The sequence below is a fragment of the Argiope bruennichi genome, chromosome 8 (assembly GCF_947563725.1).
Source record: "Argiope bruennichi chromosome 8, qqArgBrue1.1, whole genome shotgun sequence".
Lineage (NCBI taxonomy): Eukaryota > Metazoa > Arthropoda > Arachnida > Araneae > Araneidae > Argiope > Argiope bruennichi.
The window spans coordinates 80,676,852-80,699,676 of record NC_079158.1 but is presented as its reverse complement, the minus strand read 5'-3'; the positions used below and the strand labels follow the sequence as shown (position 1 = coordinate 80,699,676).

The window sequence follows — 22,825 nt, the reverse complement described above, 5'->3', positions numbered from 1 at the left end:
AATCTGTACTAGATCTGCTTACAGGATTTGTTGCTGAAAACGAATGCCAAGCAACCCACCGGTCTCGAAATCAAGACCTTGCATCAGAAGTTATTGTTTGAACCCTCCCTTGAAACTTCTGCATAACATTGGTGATAGGAGACATTTGACCCAGAAGGACCAGGGGATGTGCCAGATAATCTTACACAGTTCTATGGTGAAATAGAACATCAAATAACTTTCCGGTTCCGAAGTCGAAGCTTTGCCATCCGGCCACTGCAGTTCGGACTCCCAGAAATGCACTCAGCTTCATAGCCAAAGGAAAAAGAGACCCTGGGAATCGACTTTTAAATATACAAGAAATTATTTTTTCCCTCAAAAGAAATGCCCTGTTCTATCTTTATTTATTCAAAAAATTAATACAAGACTAAGATATTTAAAGTAATTATATTTACAATAATTAGATTCTTAGGGGTGAAGAAAAATATAATGGCAGAATGAAGAAAAAGTGAAAATCTATTTAAATTTAAATTAAATTTTTATGAAAGAAATAATTTTAAAAACGCGGGAAGCACTCATAAATATTATATATATATATATATATATATATATATATATATATATATATATATATATATATATATATATATATATATATATATATATATATATATATATAATAACTTTCTCACTCATTTATAACATCTTCTTATTACTGAATTTTCTTCTCATTTTTCAAAGCTTGTAAAACTCTGAAATTAACATTTAAAATTCTCAAAAAATTTTATAATGAAATATTTAGGATGCAGTAATCAATTGAATAATTATTTTTGTCTTAATTTCCAGTTAATAGTGATAGAAATTAAAAGATTATGTGTATGTTTCACTGAGAAAAATATATAAAAGAAAAAATAAAACACAATGTTGATGCTAATTAATACAGTCTTTTCATCCTGTTTACATTTTAACTTCCTTCATTTTTTTAAATATTAAGTAATTTCTAAAAATTTGAAAAAAAAATTACCTTGGCATTATCAATAATTTTTAAAAATCAAATTTCTGTTTAACATTTTATGCAATATGATAAGTATATAGATCTGTAAATTTTTCTAATTAATTCTTGAAAGTTTTAAAGTACATTTTAAAATCGTACAATTTTTTTAAACTTTTTTACTCACTGGAATCTTGCAAGAATTAATTCCTACACAACCGAATCTTGTTTAATATTGCAACTGACTCGTATTATAATCTTTTTCAGAAAACAAAGACAATATATAATTTTTTCTAGTGTTCTGAAGAATAGAAGATTGAAAATATTTTTTCTAATTATGAAACAGTATAAAAGTTTTAATGACATTGATTCGTTTATTGACTTAAAAAAATATTGTGAATAAATGTTTTGAAATTATTTGTTGCAATTCCAAATGTCAGATGAAAACAGATGACGATAGAAAGCTGAATATTAAGCAAGATAATGAATTCTATCGAAATTCAATAAGATTAGGGAAACGTAAAGCCTTAGAAAGATCAAATGAACTCTCTTTGTGAAGACTGAGAGTTTGGGAATCAGTGTATTGTTATTCTGATTCCAGTTAAAATTTCCATGGCCTGCTCTTTGCATTACATAGGAAATGGACAAAAATGGACATTAGATATAAAGTGAAGAATATTTTTCCATTGTAGGATTATAAATATTTTAAATATTTTTAGGATCATCTGAAATGTTGATATAGATCGTTATTCATTTCTTAATAAGCGGATTTTATTTACAAAATAAATAATTATTTAATACGAAATAAATAATAATTAAATATTTACGAAATAGGCTCAGTAATGTGAGAAATTGTAAACGTGATGATTTTTTTTTATTTCATGGTTAAGATTAATTAAGTTTACAAATGAAGGAAATTATGAACCACTTTTGAATACGTTGCTTTGCAACTCCATTATCAAGAATTCACAAGAAGAATGTTCTCATTTTCCAAAGTACAAAATTCTTTCATTATTAATTTCTATTCCAAACTGAGAATTAATTATTTTAAAGAAATTTATATTTCATTGTATCAAAAATATTTGTTATTTGTATGCTAAAATTAAAAATAGATTTTTATAAATAATAAAAAATTTAGTCATATGCAATTTAAATTTCAGAAAATTTTACAGCAAGGCAGAACATTTCTATTGCAATAAAGGAATAAATAACTTCAAAATATCCTTTTTGCGTTTTCTTGTTCTTGTTTTAGATTTCAGAAATCAAAATTTAGTTATTGTGTTCTTTGTATTTCAGTATAAATAACAGGCAAACGTATTAAAATGCCCCTTTTTAATTCTATGAATATATTATGTTGAAATAAATAACTTCATTTCATCTAATAGATACCAGATAAATTTGTATTCTTCCGATTGTTAATATTTTTTCTAAGTAAGTATTTCAAAGTTACTAAAATGTACAGAATAAAAGTACTATAGATAAAAATATTAAAGAAGGAATAAGATTCTCCTAATATTGCTCACTATTAAAAAAAAAAAAACCTTCAATTTCAACAAATGTATAATTCTCACTGCAGCTTTTCACTTCGATCATCTTATTATACTTCATTTTTAATTTTGCATCTATAAAATTGGAATTAATAAAAGAATATGACAAGAAATAATATTGAAATTAGGAAGATTACAGATTTTAATAATGTTTTGCTCCATTACTTTTCTTTCATGTAAAATTATAGTTACTATAACATAATTGGATAAAGTAAATTCTTAGAACCTAATAAATTCTATAATTATTCAAAAATGCATAGTAAATAATGTATGTCAAATGAAAGAATAAATATTTGTTTCGCGAATTCTAATCGAATAAATTATTGACTCTTCAGCCAATACAGAATCCCTCTCTTCTATTCTTCTCTTCATATTTACGACAGAAGCGAAAAAAAAAAAGACAACATCCAATTAACATAGTAAAACATTTCCAATAAAACATGAATACGAACGACACAAGTTTAAACAGAGATTTTGCTTTTTCTGTTTTTAGGCATTTTTCCAGTATTGCTCGAGCAGATTTTTTTTCGATCCGAATTTGGAAGATTTTACCGACGAAGACGCCATTTTACAGTAAAACGACTTATTTTTATGTGCCTTAGACCTATTTGGCGTTTGTTGTTGGCGCCCTGCTTCTCGTTGTTCTTGTTTTATGACTGTTGGATTGGGTACACCCGGGAGAAGGGAACCGAATTTCCTTGTTTTACCCTGTTTAAGGAGGGCACTTGGGATACAAATTCTTCTTTGGGCAGAAACGTGTTCTGCACAGTAATTGCCTCTTTTTTATTGTCACCTTTTATTCTTCAGTATCGACTTGGAAAAGCTGCGATAAATTTAATAAATATCGTAAGAGGTAAGACTCACTTAAAATAATCAAGTAAAGAGCTTCCTAATAAAGCTCTTCAAACAGCTTAAAGATTTAAAAATACTTCAGAGTATAGAAAAACAGCTGTTATGGTCTTTGTTATTTTTTTGGTTCAATTTAAAGCATTTAATGCTAATAGTTTTCTAAATCTTTAACTATTTCGAAGTAAACAGTTTAATTAAATTAATTGTGACTGCATGATAATCTTTTTCGAACACAGTTTTAAAAAAGATCTCTCACACATAAGTAAATAAAATTCTTAAAAAGATTTAAACGCATGGTATTTAACGAAAAGGGAACCATCAAATGCATTACATTAGACAAAGGGGTCCAATTGCTAAGGACTTTTTTTTTTAATCTTGTCTCTATTTTTTATGTTTGTTACATAAACAGTCAAACAATACTTTACGGTAAATTTATGCAATCAAATCTAAAGACAAATCAAAATTATGAAGTTGAGTTTTGAATTATGCAATTCTTTGATAATTTGAAAATCGTATTCAAACTGTTATTTACTGTTATCTTATTCTTTAAAATTGATTAAAGTCACATTTTCTAATATATATATATATATATATATATATATATATATATATATAAGAGATTGAAAATTATTTATGAAAATAAAATATACCAGTGAAGAGGAAATTTTTTTTAAAAAATGGATAAAAGTTGTTTTTTGGCTAAAAAAAGATATAAAGTAAAATTTTGCTGGTTTATATGCTTATCAAATGATTTGCCTAAATTTTGTTGATAACATAAGAAATATATTATATTTTTCTTAAACAAAAAAAAAAATTGTATTTCTATCCATTATTTTAATATTTGGTTTCAAATCATAAATAACACGAAATTTCCAATTTTTTTCACATTGAGAAGCACGAAAACAACTATAAAGTATTTCTAAATGCATAGATTACTTATTCTCTAATTCAGGAACTACAGAACATACTGAAGAATTATTACCAAAAAATATGCAATCTAATTATTGAATAAAAAATATGCATTAGATTTTTGTTTTTAAGGGTTTTCGTAAGAAAATTCTATACAAAAATCGGTGTTACTTCCCCCAAAAATTGATTTAAAAACAAAAATCTCATGGTTCCGTAAAGACACCTGTTCAGACATTAAGAATATTAAAAAAAATACTCAAGTCAATGCAAAAAATTGACTTTTTAACTCCAAGTCATCTACCATAAGCTTTTGTTTTCATTTAGATACTGAATTGAAATAACCCAAATACAATTGCATTGTTATTTATTCAAAATGTACTAATAAATGAGTTAAAAAGATTAAAAATAAAATATACACAATTCAAAATCCAGTTATAATTTATGATATATTTAAAGCAAATGGATAAAGTAAAATATATAAAAATTGATAGTCAAAAAAAAACATTTTTAAAACGGGTTCATTTAAAATGTTTCAGCAATGAGAATTGGAAAATTTTATTACAATAAGAATATCAGTTTTCCAGAGGCAATACATTCAAATTTTAGTTTTAGATTTCATAATATAATTTCCATCTTTTTAATCAGATTTGAAATAATAAAACTATATTCAATAATGTTTCAATTAAAAATGAAGTGACTAAAATATACGCTGATGATAGCACATTTTAAAAAGATGTACTGTCTGAAGTTGGTGAATGACATTTAGATGAAGATTGATAGGTACACTTTGGTAAAAACAGAAACTTGCCTCTCTCTCAAGTTGTAGCTTATGACACCAGTTACCGCTTTTTGATAAATGAGTTTTAAAATAACCTTTCTCTCAGATAACGAAATATTTTATTTGACATAAAAGTCGAAGTCATTATATGCCTCAAGATATTTCTTATTTATATATTATTTCTTTGAATAATATATAACTGAAATTTGAATGTTATTCTTATTTATAATCTTTGAGTTTAACAAAAATCGTTTTCAAAAACACAAATATTTTGTTGTACCGGTAAAACTACAATGGAATGAAACATTTTTCATTATATTTGAAAATAAACTAGGTAAATATACATTAAAAAGCCAATTTTTTTAATTAAATATTTTTAATGTATGAACAAATTTCTTTATAAAAACAATTTATAATTTGTTTCCAATTCTTTTTTTCAGAAATTACATTTATTTTAATATTTGCACTTACATATGAATTAATGCTATTTTACATCTTTAGATACTATTTTCTCAAACTCTAACCCTTGATAGAATTTTCTTACAAAAAACCTCATAAATTAAAATCTAAGGCAATTTATTTGTTTAAATTTCGCATAATAATTTCTTAATTTGTTTTGTAGTTCTTGAAGTAGAGAATAAGTAATCTATTCATTTTAAAATATTTTATAGTTGTTTTAGTGCACCATCATGCGAAGAGAAAAACATTTCGTGCCACTTATCAATCGGCACCCAACATTTAAAGATTGGATAGAAATATAGCTTTATTTTTAGTTCATAACTAGATAATATAATTCTTAAACAATATATGAAATTTTAGACAAATCATTTGATAAACATTTAAATTAGAACATTAAACATTTAAATTTTACTCTCTATACCTCTTTTTAGCCACCCCCAATATTTTTACCAATTTTTGTTTAAAAAATTGCCATTTAACTGCGTTATTTTGTTTTCATAGATATTTTCTTTAATCTTTTTCATGCAAATATTCAAAAAAATATATATTTCCGAGCGTCTCTCAAAACATTTATTCTGAACAATCACATATCATAAGGCGACAATTATCTAATCTGATATGATATATTAAAATAAATTCATCACATTATATATTGCAAAATATTGGAAATCTAAAGGAAAAATAAACTCTCATTCACGTACCTTATTTAAATTATCATAAACTAAATTTATTATTCTTTTCTGGAACAGAAGATAAAATATATGTAACGAAAAATAACCAAGTCAAAATAAAATTTTGCAAATGATGCATATCGTTTTTAGCAATCTTTTATACTTTACATTTTAAACTGTATAGTTTATTTTATACATATTATCAATTACATAATGAAATTTTTTGGGTTATTTTTTCTCAATACTTCTGATTACGGTTCTTGTATTTTTTTTAAAGATAGCAATAGTGTTTTGTGTTACAAATTATCAAAATTATTAGAGGTTTTCTTATGTTTACATAACTGAGTCATTATCGCCTTAATATTTTTGAAAAGAAATGCCTTCACATTCTTCAATAATATACAGGGTGTTTATAAAGTAACGGACCCATTTTGGTGTTTAATAACTCATAAAATAATAAAGATATAAACAAACTTATGGCATTTATTGATGGAATAACTCATATATTTTCCTTTTCAGGTTTGAATATTTTTACTTTTGTAAATATCGTCTGCGCGTGTGGTTAATTTCAGATAATTTCATTTTCCAGTCTAAATATCTGTACTTTTCTAAATATTGTCTGCTTATTAATTGCATTTTTCTCTCTTTTGTTTTTGGCAACTATTGCAATGTTATGTTTACTTTTGATGTGTTTGTTCTATGTAGTACTTTTGTATGTGATGTTTTATTCGAGCGGATATTAAGGAGAATGCATACACCACAAGAGAAAGCACAGATTTTATGGTGGTTCATAGAAACGAAATCGATAGTGCAAGCACAGAGAAATTTCAGAAGAATTTACCAAAAAGATCCTCCATCCAAAAACAGCATCTTGCGTTGGAAAAAGAATTTTCTAGAAATTGGAAGTATCGCAGATAAGAAACGTTCCAGACGTCCTTGCACAAGTGATTTTGATGTTGAGCGTGTCAGAGACATTTTTACACAATCCTAGAATATCTGTGAGATCAGCGGTAACAGAATTGGATATGCCAATTTCGACGGTGTACAAGGTTATTAAGAAAAAATTAAGACTGCATGCATACAAAGTTCAAATTGTTCAAGTTTTGGAACCGAACGATAGGCCTAGGAGGATGGCCTTTGCAACAGATATGCTAAGAAGGATAGAAGATGCTGCTGATTTTCTGGAGAGCATAATGTTCTCCGATGAAGCATCCTTTCATGTTTCTGGCATTGTTAATCGCCATAATGTGCGCAAATGGCTCTGTGGATGCCGACATGCTTGTCGCTACCTGGCGTGAAATTGACTATCGACTTGATATTCTCCGTGCGACGAAGTGGGCACACGTGGAAGCTCATTGACAAGGGTCATGAAACTTTTTGAGTCTATTTAACCATTTATGTTATTAATTTAAATCTATCTTTATTATTTTATGAGTTATTAAACATCAAAATGGGTCCAGGACTTTATAAACACCCTGTATTATAAATCTAATGAGAAATACGAACTCAAATCCTGCTATATTATATCTAAAAATAGCATATAAAAAGTGCCCGAATTTAAGAAATAAGACATTTTACGATATATTTTATGAATGAAATAAAAAAAATAATAAAAATCGGTTTTACTGTGTTTAAACTCTTAACATTGGCTCAAAATAACTGAATGTTATATTATATATATATATATATATATATATAATCACAGTTTTTGTTCCGGGATAAGTTCGCATATGTGCTTCCGAGTTTATAAAAAAGGGACAAGTGATTATAACTTTATTTAATTAAAAAATATTAAGAAACATTTGTTATCGACTTTATAATATCTTCAATACATAAAACAAAATGAAAGGTTTTTATTTATTTTTGAACAATAAAATTAATCTAGAATGGGATAGTTTGAATTTTTTTTAAACATTGTTAATTTTTTTCACATAAAATATTAGCTTTTATAAATATTTTGTTTTACAAAACCAAAAATTAATTTTCTCCTTCTTTTCATCCCATAGAAACCTAATTATTTCTTTGGATTTTCGATAAAAAGTAATGATTTAACTGTAATGACCTTACATCAATTTTAAAATAATAAGATTCAAAACTGGGTCAATAATACATTAATTCTTCGAAGCACCCACGCTTTTTATGACACTTTCTAAAACATTTCCCCTGGTAAAAAAGCAGTATAAATTAAAACGAAATGGGAATCATAAAAATAACCAAATGATAACAATACTTTCCGCATGGTCATTTGCATTTCATTATGCAGAACTTGGACCAATTTAATTTCCGCCACATCCATTTTGCTCATGACATCGACGATTATTTTCTCTCTTCCTCTGTGGGATATTTTCAGAATCTAAATTCCGAGCTTTATCGCTTCGCTACAAAATATCGCCAACAGATGGATATGTTGGCTAACGCCAAAAAGCAACTCTCCTACGTACTTTCAGAAAAATGTATTTGCATAATTTCATTGCGACTATATTGGACTTTGCTGGAATTTCATTAGTGAATATATGTTGCTCGAAAAGAGCATTCATAAATGGAAATGAAGTTGAGAAGATGAATTCTCAAGTACCAAATTAAAGCTGGAATTTCTTGGTTATCCACAGTATGTAACAAAAGCTATTGCGAGGTAAATTATTTTAGAATGTGCTGCTAGGAATATTTATTTATTTACAAGATTATGTAGTATTGTTTGAATCTGATAATACATAAAGTATGTTAAACTTTATTAGCCTTGTGTAGTAAAATTATGCTTTTAAATGTGAATTGCATTTAAAAATCATTTTAAAGCAAAAAATAAGGGGAGCAAATCAAATCAAAATCTTTACTTTTCCTTTACTTAAAATAAGTTTTCCATTCTTAAAGTATATTCCAGCTGTGGGCACTCAGATACTGGAAAGGGAAGTTACTCAAATCATTAAGTAGATTCTAGTTTTTCTGATGGGCAAAATTATAATGTTGTTCTCTGGAATTAACACTGATAGCGAGTCATACATCTGTTTGAGAATTAGATAGTTATTAGTAATAGTTCATATCGTAACAATCACAATATGACCTTGAGTAGTAGTAGTACAGAGGGTATAACGTGGGTTTCATGTCGTGAAGACCGCCATTATCATTATAATATGAATCACTCGTAACCACAGCGGTTTTGAATCAATCATGCAGCTGGATGTTATTTGTTTCAGCAGCATTTTCATTCAATATCCCAAGAAGTTATGGTAGAGTATGGGTAATTATTTATGACTGTTCTTAAAGCGACATTTTTGTAGTTAATTATATATAAAAAATGATTTAGACTCAGGAAGATGTAAATAAAATTCATTTTAGTATTTCTATTCAATTAGATTGATATGGCAATTGAAAAATTTTAAATAAACTTCCTTAATATATATTGATTACATTTGATAATTAAATATACAATATTCTAGTATAAAAATGATTTGCATTTTGATTATAATTTTACTATTCAGTATCATTTTACGATTTAAAACTATACATTATAATAAGTATCGGAAGTAAAAATCTGCTAAAAATTTTTATTTAGCATAAAATTTTAAGAAAACATTGTATATTTAATTTTTTATCACTGAGAATGTAGCAGATTTAAAAGCAGTACAGCAGTACTAAATAATAATGATTTCGCAATAAATATTATTAAATTTGCTCTTTGGAAAAGAAATTTCTTAATCCCGTTTTAACATTACTTCGAAATTCATAAGAAAATGAAAGAAATTGGTAACATTTTGAAAGCAATTTTCATAGATGAAATCTTACATCAAAATAGCTTTATGATACTGTAGATATATTATATAAGTCATAGAAGAAACTGTAATATGACTTCAAATTAAGTTCGTTAATTTAAAAAAAAACAAGGGTGTTTTGGCTAAAAAAATTGAAATAATTATGTGTGTGAAAAATTGTTTCAATTAAAAATGAGTTGACATAGAGCGAATAATTCAATCTTAATAAAAATTGGAATTTTTGTAAAAGTTAATCCAAGGAAAAATTATAATTAAAAAAAAACAAGATATTATTCCATATACAATTAGAACAAAATTATTTTCCAGATTTAGCTCTCTAATAAATGCAAGGCAATCCATTGTTTTACAAAGATTTAATTTGTAATTGTATATGACTTTTTTATTTTATTAATCCTAAATTGTTGAGCTGGTATACGGAGTTCGCCAGCGTTGTTTGCAGGTGCAAATTTCAAATTATCTTCCCCCTGAGCCATCTATCTCTGTAAAAATATTTTCTGATCACAATTTATCTCATTTTACCAGTAAAAAATCATCTGAGCAAGTCTGGGCAGGTTTTCTGTATATGCTGCAATAAAAAAATCGGACTCTTTTATTCATTTTCTGCTTTTTTGTCTATCATGCTCATAATTTCCGTCATATGACCTTTTAAAAAAATCAACATGTATAACAGTCCATTCAGTCTTTATACAAAAAATATAGATGGATTTTTTCTATGAAAACATTTTTATTTTATTTTCATTTTTTTTTCTTTTTCTACTTTTACTTTCATTATTTTCTTATTTTCGTCTAATATGGATTCTGCATTAATAAATATAAAATAATTAATTAAAAATAGATGAAAATTTGATACAGATTACTTGAAAAATGACCTGGCGTAAAACCATATACAAAATCCTATAAATGGATTTAAAAAAATATCGCAAATTGATGTTATTTGAATTTTATTTGCATATTTGGAATTCATTCATTATCAATTTGCATTGCTGTAATATACGTAAGTAGGTATCTTTTGTTACTAACGTTTCTACAACTACACTTAATTCAACACTTCGCTTATTAAACAAATGGAAACTTTTTCTAGAAAATCTCTGAAGGAGCTTCAAAATATCCCTAAAACTCTATTCAGTTGGAGGAAAATGATATAAAATAAATCAAGAAATACGTTTAAAATGGAATATTTAATCCGGCTCGAAAATCGACTTATAAAATGACTAATCGTTATGACTTACTTAAATTGGTGACTGTATCTTCCAAAACTATTAATCATGTCAAATGGGTTTCAGTATCATGGTAAAACTCAAAAATTACTTCTTCAATGGTATCAATTTCATTTCTTCAAAATCTTTTGTCATTTTCATTATTTTTTTTAAAAATAATTTAATATGCAGTCCGTCGTATTATTTCAAATGGTATGATAATATGCACACCCAATCCATGAAAGCATTCAATAGCGTAGTTTTGCCAATGTTAAAATTATGTTCGGATTTGCTTGCCTTGGGCATTAACTCTAAAATAGGATTTATAATTTGAATTCTATTTCGTTATATATATACATCTTAATTGCATTCACAATAGTTAGAACTAGTAGATAGTAATTTATATTTTTCATTCATATCAAATAATAAGGTGAAATCTAAAAAAATGCACTCCATATTAAAGGTTTAACAGCCTAAAAATCTAATAAATTGTCGAATCAACTGGTCGCCATAAGCTGCTAGTTTAAAAGATTATAGTTAAAATTCTTGGAAATATAATGAATCGTTCTGAAATACACACAATCCAAAAGAAAAAAAAATAATTTTGAATTGAAAAACATATCAATCTATTTTAATGCCATAGTAGAGGTTATTGCATAAAAATGTAATTTATCTGACGTAAAGAAAACTAATTAACATTTAAAAATAAATTTAAATTAAAAAATATTAATATATATCATGTGAAATTACTTTTAAAGAATTTCATTTAATTAATATATGTATTTAAACATTTACGTGAAGCATTTCACTTATAATAAATCATATGTAAATTATCTAATTTAGATTTCAAATAAGTTATTTCAAAGCATCCAATATTATGAAAAAGATAATTATTATTATTAAAAATCCCATTTAATGATGAATTAAATCAAAATAATAATCTCACCATATTAAAAATTTCATTTAATTATGAATGAAATCATAACAATAATCTCACCATATTCAAATCTAACTAAAAAAAAGGCTGATTTCGAAACGTATTTTATAAAATTAACCTGGTATATATTTGAAGTAATGCAATCATTTCAGCCAGTAAACATAACTCGATTTTTATCCAATTTTCCTTAGCTGAATTTATCTTCATATAGAATCGTACGAAAGTGTTTAGAAGGAAATGAAAATGTCAAAGTAAGTGATGAGGAGCTAAGAATAATAATAACATATCAAGATTTTACTTTGAAAATTTAATATTTGCTTTAATACCCGTCTGTTTGAAAAGAAATTGAATTTTGGATATTAGAAAATCTGATTTGTGAAATTCTATTTGCAAACTTCTTAATTCATTTTCGGTAGGCAAATTATTTGATAATGCTGCGGTTACCTTTGAAAGGATTTAAAGCTTTATAATAGTTGCGTAATTTACTTTCGCTCTTTAGAGTTCATATTTGGAAGTAAATATAGGATTGTAGAAATCTTATTACTTACTGGTTGATATCATGTGAAAAGTCTATTTCATATGAGGTTGAAATATTGAGATTATTTTCAGTGTCTTAATCAAAATTAAATATACAAAAATCATTTCAATTTCGTGGTGTGATACATATTCTTGACACATGAAGTAATTTCGAGGTCTCTAAATATTTCTTTAAAGAGACGGTTTCTGTAATTTTATCGAAGAAAAATATCGACACTCCATTCTGTAGTGTTATGAAATTAATATTTCGAAAAACGTTGTGGGTAACTTTTTAACACGTGCCAGAACATTTTTATTTATTCAAGTATAAATGTTCAAATTAAAGCATTACAATTAAAACTTATTTAAGCTCTTGCGTTAGTGTTATTTTGCCATTATATTCTTGTATAAAAATGCCTATATGAAGCATAACATTGTATTTGACATTGCAATTTAAATATATATAGTCTGGGGAACATTATGTGTTATTACAGATATGTTTCACTATCTCTAGTAAAACTGTGGAATTAAAAAAAAAGATTATGAATAAAATATTGCATTTTATTGAACATAGACTTTTGTTGGAAATTTATAAACAGAAGCAAGGTATAAACAGATGCATGGCTGCAACAAAAGAATTTGGTAATTTTTATCCCTTTATAGTTTGAAAATAAGAGAATTTTAAATATACAACGCGGCTTATAAATTTATATTATGTTATATATATATATATAAAATTACATTGACATTAAACACATGAACAAACATATATAAATATATATGGCGCATGATATAGAAAACAGAAATAAAATAAAGGGACATATATTAAATAATGGAAAAGGATTTTTGTAAGTAATGGAAAAGGATTTTTGTAAGTAATGGAAAAGGATTTTTGTAATTAATGGAAAAGGATTTTTGTAAGTAATGGAAAAGGATTTTTGTAAGTAATGGAAAAGCATTGTATATTATATGGGCTAAGGGATTTGAACTTTTTTAATAAAATGTTTTCCGTGTGAGAAATTCTTTATTCATTAAAAACATTAAAATTAAAGTATAAATATAATTGCGAATTGAAAAATAATGATTGAAAACAATTAATTGGAACATGAAATAAATTTTAATGATTTCAAAGGCGAAAAAGCAAAATTAGAGGTAGACGTTAGTAATTTACATTGTAAGCAATAATAGGAAGTACTCTTCAACCATAAATTATGATTTCAATACGTAAAAAAAATAATTAAAACTTATACGGTATCAATATAATTCGATGAAAAAATTAAAATTAAATCGAATAATAAAAACATTTCACACAAACCTACCTTTCAGATCCAATTGAACATGTGCTTGTGAAGACTCCCAGTCATTGTAAACGTAACACTGGTAAATTCCACTATCTTCTCTTTGAAAGACCAATATCTTCAAATGAGTCTGACTCACGCGGCGTATTCTATGATCTGGTACAATTCGTCGCTGATCCTTCACCCATACAACGGATTTAGGTGCGGTGGACATGCTGCAATTCAAAGACACTTCTTCGCCTGACCTAACAACACGTTTGGTAGTTACGACTTCAACTTTAAGGGGCACTGAAAAAAATAAAATATATGTAATGAATGCAATATTTTAATAAAGAATAATTTGTTCATAAAATATTTATTCTTCGATTAATTAACTACGTAATTTATTCGTAGTTAATTCTATGATTTATTACACCTTAGCCTTTTAGTTGGGCCGACTTAGTTTCCTTGATAAGCCTTAATGGAAAAACAATTTTTCAATAATTTTAATCATTAGATTTGACAATTTGAGATATTTGACTTTGCATTTTCAGAGAACACCAACCTAGTCTATATTCAAAATATAATTCAATTCAGGAAGTGAAGAATATTATTTAAATGAGTATATGCATAGAATTATTTAAAATGCGAAATAAAATATATAATAAATATATAAAGAGAATAACTAAATTGCAAAAGCATGAAATTGATATAATTTATCGAGAAACTATTTTTTAAAGAAAGAACGATAAAAAAAATATTCCAAGTTTCAATTTTAATATTTATATCATAAATAAAAGTGCTTATATATTTAGGGGAATTACTAAATTTATTAACAACAGTTAGAAGAATAATTTTAGATTTTTTTTTTCTATTAAAGAAAAATAATTTGAAGCATAATATTCTCAATACAATTTTTTATGTGATTCATGATTAAAATGTTATTACTTTGTTTTTATCAGCCAAATAATTTTGTATTCGAAAAAATAGAATACAAAATGCTGCAAATAAGAGTCAAACTTTCATTTATGCAAACGCTTTAATCCTAGAAATGTTATGGATCCTTTCTTACTTTTTCTTATACTCAGTTAAAATTTATTTCCTCCCGTTCGCAATATTTTCTGATTAATGATAATTATCCACTTTTTTGTTTTGTCTTTATAAAATATATTTGAAATTGTGAAAGATTCATTAAAATAAATCCTTGATTTGAATGCTTCAGAAAGAGAAATGATTTCAAAATCTTCATTTAAGAAAAATCTGTTTTAAATTATTTTAGTGACTGAAATGAGTAAAATAAAGAACTTATATACTGAGTTAAAACTTCTTTCCTTCCGTTTGCAATATTTTCTGATTAATAATAACTATCCATTTTTTTTAAATTTTGTCTTTATAAAATATATTTGAAATTGTGAAAGATTCATTAAAAATAAATTCTTGATTTGAAAGCTTCAGAAAGAGAAATGATTTTAAAATCTTCATTTAAGAAAAACATGTTTTAAATTATTTTAATGACTGAAATGAGTAAAATAAAGAATGATGTTCCCTATATTTATTTTTCGGAACGATTATAGCAACCATGAAAAGAATATATGTATTTCAAATAATATGAAATAGAAATATACGGCTCTGGTAACAAATGATAATCATAATTTCTCTGAAAATGGTAAATTAGAATTTCACAAATTGAAGTTGAAAATTAATGTCTTTCGATTAGAGTCCTTTTATTTGTCTGATTATTTAGCAATATTGCTAACTGAAATGCTGTACACTTGTACATTTCTGAATTACAATTTCTAATTTCAATTCCACCTTTCCCATGAAATTCATGTGATAAATTACGACATATAAAATTACTTAGAGTAATAATAATAAAAAAAAGTGGTAGAAATCATTTCTTTTAAAATTTTCTCTTGGGAGTTGATGCATTGTTCAAGCAAATTTTCCATAAAATTTATATTTAAATTTATTAATAAAATCTCAATTTTATAAATCATAGATTTAATTCACATTGATTAAATATTCATTTTGTCTTTCTATATTTTCTTTCCCGATATTAGAGAAAGCATCCATCATATCTTAAGAAGTGTTTAGATATAATTTATTTAATGAGTGTTATGATAATGAACTGTCTCTAATTATTAATATGGACTATAGCAACAAAATTTTAACAAAAATATTAAATTAGTCTATTTATTTGTATACTTCGGTGTTAAAGCCATATATTAAATGCTATTTCTATATTTTATTTTGTTGATTATTCCAAAGATAACATTTGTTTCATAAAAATATATCATTATTTATCGCTTGCACGAAGAATCAATGAAATATTTTAACGGTAATCTATTAATCCCTTTATTTACTATCGAAACTAGGATTTCAATATTATTATTATATTATTTATCTACAGAAGTAGATTAAAGATAATTAATATATAATTGAATAATAAACATACTTTGTGTTATGATTGTAAACACTCCATTGTTTATTTAATGCAGTGATAAAATTATATTTTTTACTATAATCAGCATTATCTATATTACGTTGTCATCAGATATATTATTTAATTGGGTTTTTATTAAATAAACTCAGTGAGAGAAATATTACAAACAAATACAAAACTTAGAGTGAAAAGGAATAATTATGTATTTTTTTAAAACATTTGCAATAAAATAAAAATATTTTTTTTATAATTTTTTTAATAAAAATTAGCTTTTTGAGGTATTTTTTTATGTTTGTATAATTTTCATTCGTAAAATATATTTCATGCAATTTGAAGTAATTGTTTGAACTGTTGTTTACTTTTAATTCAAAATTTTCTGAGATGTCAAAAAATTTTGAAAAATGTCATTTAAGTGATTTATTTTACTATAAACATTTAATCCAATAATTTATTTTCATTTCAGAAAAGTTTAAAAAAATGAAAAAGTAATGTACATTTATAAATGTCGGTCTGCTGGTAGTGTTAAACAATAAAATAAACATTTTTTATCCGTTCAGGTCTATTCAAATAAAGATTTTTATTCAACCTACTCTCATTAAATTTCTTCCAAAAATTTTTATTTGATGATTTTGTTGGAATTATTAATCATAAAACATATAATACAAGGAAAAAATTTCATTGGTGTTATTAATATACTAACAATTTCAAGCTGAGTAATTTTAATTCATATTTTGGGAGATCTGCATGAGAGAATAATTTAAACTACTCCCATTTGCATAAATATTTCAGAAATTCCTGCGTTGAAATTATTTTACCTAGCAATTAACGGGACTCCATAGGGTATAATTCCTATTGAAGTCATTCTTATTAACTGCGGCATTAAACCGACACAAATGACAATTTTCGATGTTTTGATTCCAACACACATGCATTTAACACCAGTCCATTTACTTACCCCTTATCCTGAGAAGTCTGTCCACTTTGTCTTCCCCAACACTGTTATTAGCAAAGCAGATGTATTTTCCACTGTCTGCCACTGATACTTTATGGATGACTAGCGTTCCATCCACCACAGTGAATTTCCTCACGGTGTCCATGAGAGTCAATTGTCCACCCGTATCTCTGTACCAGTAGTACTGTGGTGACGGATGGCCGTGGGCCACGCATGGAAGACGAGCCGTCTTTCCTTCCCACACCTCCCATACCGAAGGCTCCTGAATCACTCGTGGGAGTTGGTTGTTTGTGGGTTCTGAAAGATAGACGAAATGCAATGGTCAAAATACCATGAATGACATCTTTTAATGAATTGATTCAATAAGAGCAGAAACACCATGGAAGTTAGGATTGGTATTTCAGAGGAAAATGCATTGCCTTTCGAGAATTATTGCTATTAATAAAAGATGTGGTGTAGTATTCCCAAGTTGTGGATATTTTAAATGCATTATTTTGAAGAAATCGTAGTATTATTTAGAGTATATTGTGCTAAAGAAAATAATAATATCATTAATATTACAAATCTCTTATGCATTTTGTATTTGTATTTTGATTTTTTGATTTTTATCTGATCATCCGTCTCCAATCGTATTGTATTATTTACTGCATGTTTCCGGTAATATGTGAGCAATTTTGTTATTTTTTTGTACATTTTCTTGTTTCCCCCATTTTTCTTTGCATTTGTGCCTGTTTCCATTATATTTGAAATTTCTTCCGCAATTAATTTTGTACTGATTTGCATTTATAAGCCTTGCGGTATACTTGTTGGCAAGTTGAGCCAAGGAGTTTATACATTAAGAATAAAAATAAATCTTTGAAATTAATCTTTTACAGATTAAGTAATTTGGTTAGCTTTATTCACACTTTCTAGTAACCAATATTTCCAGTAGGAAATGACACATTAAAGTGTAACATTGATATCATGAGATACAAAATATTAAAAAGATATAAAATATTTAAAAGGCAAGTTTCATACGATGAGGATAAAATGATTTTGAGGACTGTAAAGGAATTAGAGAATCAGAATATATAATAAGCTTTTTTTGCAGATTTCCATATTTTTTTTTTAATCGTATAAAATAGCAATTATTTATGCTGTGAGAATTGAGTATATTAGAGAAAGTTTATGAAAGAAAAATTGTCTTCAAAGACCACAATAAAAAAGACGAGTATCTGAACTTGACACTTCTGTATGAATCTAAATGAAGTGTATGTGTTCAAGAAAAAATTGCTCATCAATAATAAGGGTTGTATCAATTTTGATGATGGTTTTGCACAGATTGAAATACTGAACATCGAAGTTTGCATTTGTAATAAAAACGCTTGAGGTATAATTTTATAAGCTTTATTTTAACATACAAATTACGGTTGTATTAAGCAAGTGCTGTTCTGATTTGGCTGTAGATTTTTAACATAAAAGTGCAGTTGATCGTTTAATTTATTGGGTCAAGTTCGCATCTTAAAGTTGCATATTCATTGTAATCAAACCTATACATAATATATAAAAATTGAGTAACTTTTTAAGGGAAATAAAAGCTTCATTTAAATTTACATTTGATATGTGCATAAAACTGAACGACAAAAAAAAAATAAAGTTCACATAGCAAATAAAAAAAAAATATAATAGTTTAATGATAAACAAATATTTGCTGTAAAAATGCACATGAACTCCTTAATGGAAGTATAATTCGTACTTATTCTTTTCAGTTGACTTGCCTTTGATAAATCGCTTCGTTTATTTAAAAGGACAAACACGCATATTCAGAAATAAAGCTTCATTGACAGTTCTTGCAATTCTTTGTGTAAAATATCCGAATAAGATAAATGGGTCCCTGTCATTTTTTTGATCGAATAGAAAGAGTAGGCGTTTTTCTTCTAGACAGTCGAGATTAGTGACATTATTCTGGGAGTGTTCAAAAATACTTCGTAATAAATAACACTTAGGCTATAGATAACGTCACTTCATAATAATTTGATATTGGTAGTTCCATTATACTAAGATGATTCAACATCACAAGGATGAGATTTCGTATAAAAAAAGTTTAGTGGTTCAATTTCGAATGATTCTTCTTCTAATGAATCTTCTGTTTCTATAACAATAAGAATTCAGAGTTAAAATAAATTATTTATTGGCTATTGCTTCTCAGAAAGGAATGTTTAAATATAGGTTATAGAATTTATCTACATGAAAATAAGATAAAAAATATTTTTATTTTATGCATATTCATGAAAAATATTAATAAATGCACAACATTATTCATTCAATGATAAATATGGATATACATGTTATAAAAAGAAATGTGTATGATTTAAATAAAAAAAGTTAAAAATAACAGGTTTGTTGGTTAAGAAATTCTTAGATAATTATTGATGCAATTTCGCATTAAGAGCTGTTTTTGTACCAATTATAAGTGGGTGTATATGAAATTAACAATTCTTAAAAAAAACAATTGCCAAAGTGAATTATAACAGTCATTGTCACCACAGTAAAATGGTATTCATTTATAAGTTTAAGAAATTCAACATTTAGATACTTTTGTATAATATTCAAAAATGATATAAAGAATATTCCTTAAATCAAAATCGTTCGAGTTCAACAAGTGATTTTAGAAATAGCAAAACTTTTGCAGATTCCATTGTGTTTGAAACAACCAAATTTTAAATAAATAAATCATAAAATTTTAACCGTGAAATTAATAAATCCTATTATATTTTGATAAATCTTTAAACATTACGTAATAAATGTTAATTCGCTTAAACAGTTTTAGCGTTGAAATATTGAGAATAGTAGAATTATGTTTTTATAAGCATTTTACAAGGATAAATCATTAATAAAGTATGATTATGACAAATCATGCTCGAAAGATTATTTGGCATTCTTGTTCTTAAATAATAGTGATTTTTGGTTCAAGATATGTAGATTAAATACAAGATGTCGATGTCTTATATTTCTAAAAACTTTCAATAGTTTACATAAAATACAAAAAAATTCATTGAAAAAATTCAAAAAATAGTACCATTATTATTGCTCAATAGTTCGGAGAATGAGATACGTTAAATTCCCTCATGAATTTTCAATTGGTATGCCTTTATTTTGAAATGCATGTCATTTCTTCAATTTTGTTTAAATATTTTTCTGAAAGTCTTAGAAATTATGTAAACAAAAAACGAGATAATATACATTTCAACTAGCATTTGAATTTGATGTAGCGACCGAATATATGAGAATCAAATGTACTTTAAAAAACATAAGTAAAAAGACAAAATCTGCATATTTTTGCATATACTTTAAATGAAAGGAATGTGTATAGTAAGGAATTCACAATATTCTTCTCTCTCATTCAATCTTTTGAATAAGGAACTATATAAAGCTAAATAACGTAACTTTCAGACGCCATTTTAGATTCTTAGAAAATCAAAATAAACTTAAGCCTTTTTCCATGTCGTTGCGAAACAGATTTATTTTGCAACTCTCAGAACTATTTTATTGCTTAACAGCTACTTTCAAATCGATTTTTTTCACGGTAGTATGAAGTAGTTCCTTTTCAAACATCAATGATGAAAGTTTAATGATGCATTCATCAAAAATACAGATCAGTCATTTAAAGGAAGCAGTTTCAACAACTATTTTTTGCCATTCAAAGATTTTGTTATATGGTGCGTGAAAAAAAGAGAATCGTCATTTAAAGTTTTTCTTTCATAGTTAATTTACCGAAGATTCCGTTTCCTTGATCTACATCTCGAAATATAAGAATGCAATTTAGCAACTCTTCAAGATTAAAATTACTAAATATTCTAGGGTAATCAGCTTCTTTCCTAGAAAATACATATATTTCCTTTTAAATTTTAATATTCAATACAGACTTTTGATTGGCTTATAGAGGAATTTGTACTGAATTTCAATTACAATTCTTTTGCATAAATAATGCTAGCGATATCCTCGAGAAAGTAAATGCATTGGGATAATCTACATTAATAACTTTACATTGTTTTGTTTATTGAGTGCATAAAATAAATCTCCAATGAAAACTAATGCTGTAACATCAAAATGTTGAAATGTTTGAGTAACTCGTTTCAAATTTTATGGTGCGTTTATCGGTATTGAAGCATCATTCTATTTTTCTTATTAATATTTTTTCTTCTTTAAATAATAAAAAAAAATATGTAATTAAATATTTGACACAAGCATGACAATTGGTTCGATTTCATTACAACTTTGAAAACTTATTTGAAAATATTAAAAATATTTTAAGAAACATAAAATATTCAGGAAATGCAATATTCAGCACAAAAATTAAGTTGATACATTAAAACGAAGTGGTTTAAATTTTAAAATGATGTAAAATTCAGTTTTCTAAGGTAATATTTTATGATCTTTTTACTAAGATTAGAAAAAAGAGAGTGTTCATGGAAAAATGTTAAAATCTTGCTAGTTTTATTTTCTAAAATTTCATATCATCACTGTGGACAATTTTTCTAAAGTATATCTGCGTGAAACTTTGCAGCTCTAGGTTAAAATTTTTGAACTGTACATTCCCAACCCATACATTTTCTTAATTATTAAAAGTTATAGGAATCCACAAATTTACCAAAGATTAATAATTATTTCATTAATAACTTCATTGCTCATTTTCGACAAATAACTAAATAAAAATAAATTATTATTTAGGGAGGTTAAAAAGAAATATTATCTTGAAAAATTTTGAAATCTAATAATGTGTATACAACATCGATTTTTAGTAAATTAATCTTTAGATTATATTTAATGAAAACCAGCTTTCCTGCCTGGGTTGTCTAGATGTATAAATAAAATTTTGTTTTGTCAAAGAATCGAAATTTTCAAAAATGCAAAGTTAATCCACCCTGTTGTGATTAAAAATCGCATTTTCACAAAAATTGATTCTCGCTTTAATATAGAATTGCTATTAACGTTTGATGAGGAAAGGGATCAAATCTAAACGTTGCGTAAATATATACTACATACAGAAAATTAAGCAATTCCTATTTCAATAATATTTAGAAAAAAAAAAACTCAGATTTGAACTTAATAATAAATTTTTAAGTTTTTTTTTTATTTCCTTAGTTTGCATTTCAGTTTTTAATCAAATAATTAATTAGCGTGAACTGTTCAAAAGTTATCATTTGTCAGTAGCAATACTTCTGATATTCTAAATATATTATTTATGTAAAAAATTTAAAATTTAATACGGTATACAGTGCCCGAAAAAATTATAAGAACACGCGAAAAATCGCCAAATCTAGAAGCCTTATTTACAGAATCGTATGCAAATTTTTGCAGCAAAAATAGAAGTAAAACTAAAATATTATATGCGTAAAGTAATTAAAATTTTCAATTTTAAATCTGCTAAAATTTAAATTTTGATTTTTAAACCTCAATGAAAACGGAAAAAAGTATAAGGACATTGCTTTTTCTCCAGTAATTATTGAAAAATTTGTATATTTGAAAGCATAAAATGACAATTCCGAGTTAAAAGATTCATTTGCGAAAAGAA

The 22,825-nt window shown here is 25.9% G+C and overlaps 1 protein-coding gene across 5 annotated transcripts in view; it reads right to left on the bottom strand.

Moving 5' to 3' along the window:
• LOC129981957 (cell adhesion molecule Dscam2-like) overlaps nucleotides 1–22,825 on the bottom strand; it is a 545,016-nt gene that overhangs the window by 326,870 nt on the left and 195,321 nt on the right. For all 5 annotated transcript variants that reach the window (XR_008785388.1, XM_056093028.1, XM_056093030.1 and 2 more), the window contains 2 exons: nucleotides 17,275–17,568; nucleotides 13,919–14,185 (listed from right to left, as the gene is read on the bottom strand). Coding sequence is in view for 4 of the 5 variants with exons in the window: in XM_056093028.1 (XP_055949003.1) it covers nucleotides 13,919–14,185; nucleotides 17,275–17,568 (561 nt within the window). In the remaining variant the exon portion in view is untranslated. The remainder of the gene's footprint in view (nucleotides 1–13,918; nucleotides 14,186–17,274; nucleotides 17,569–22,825) is intronic.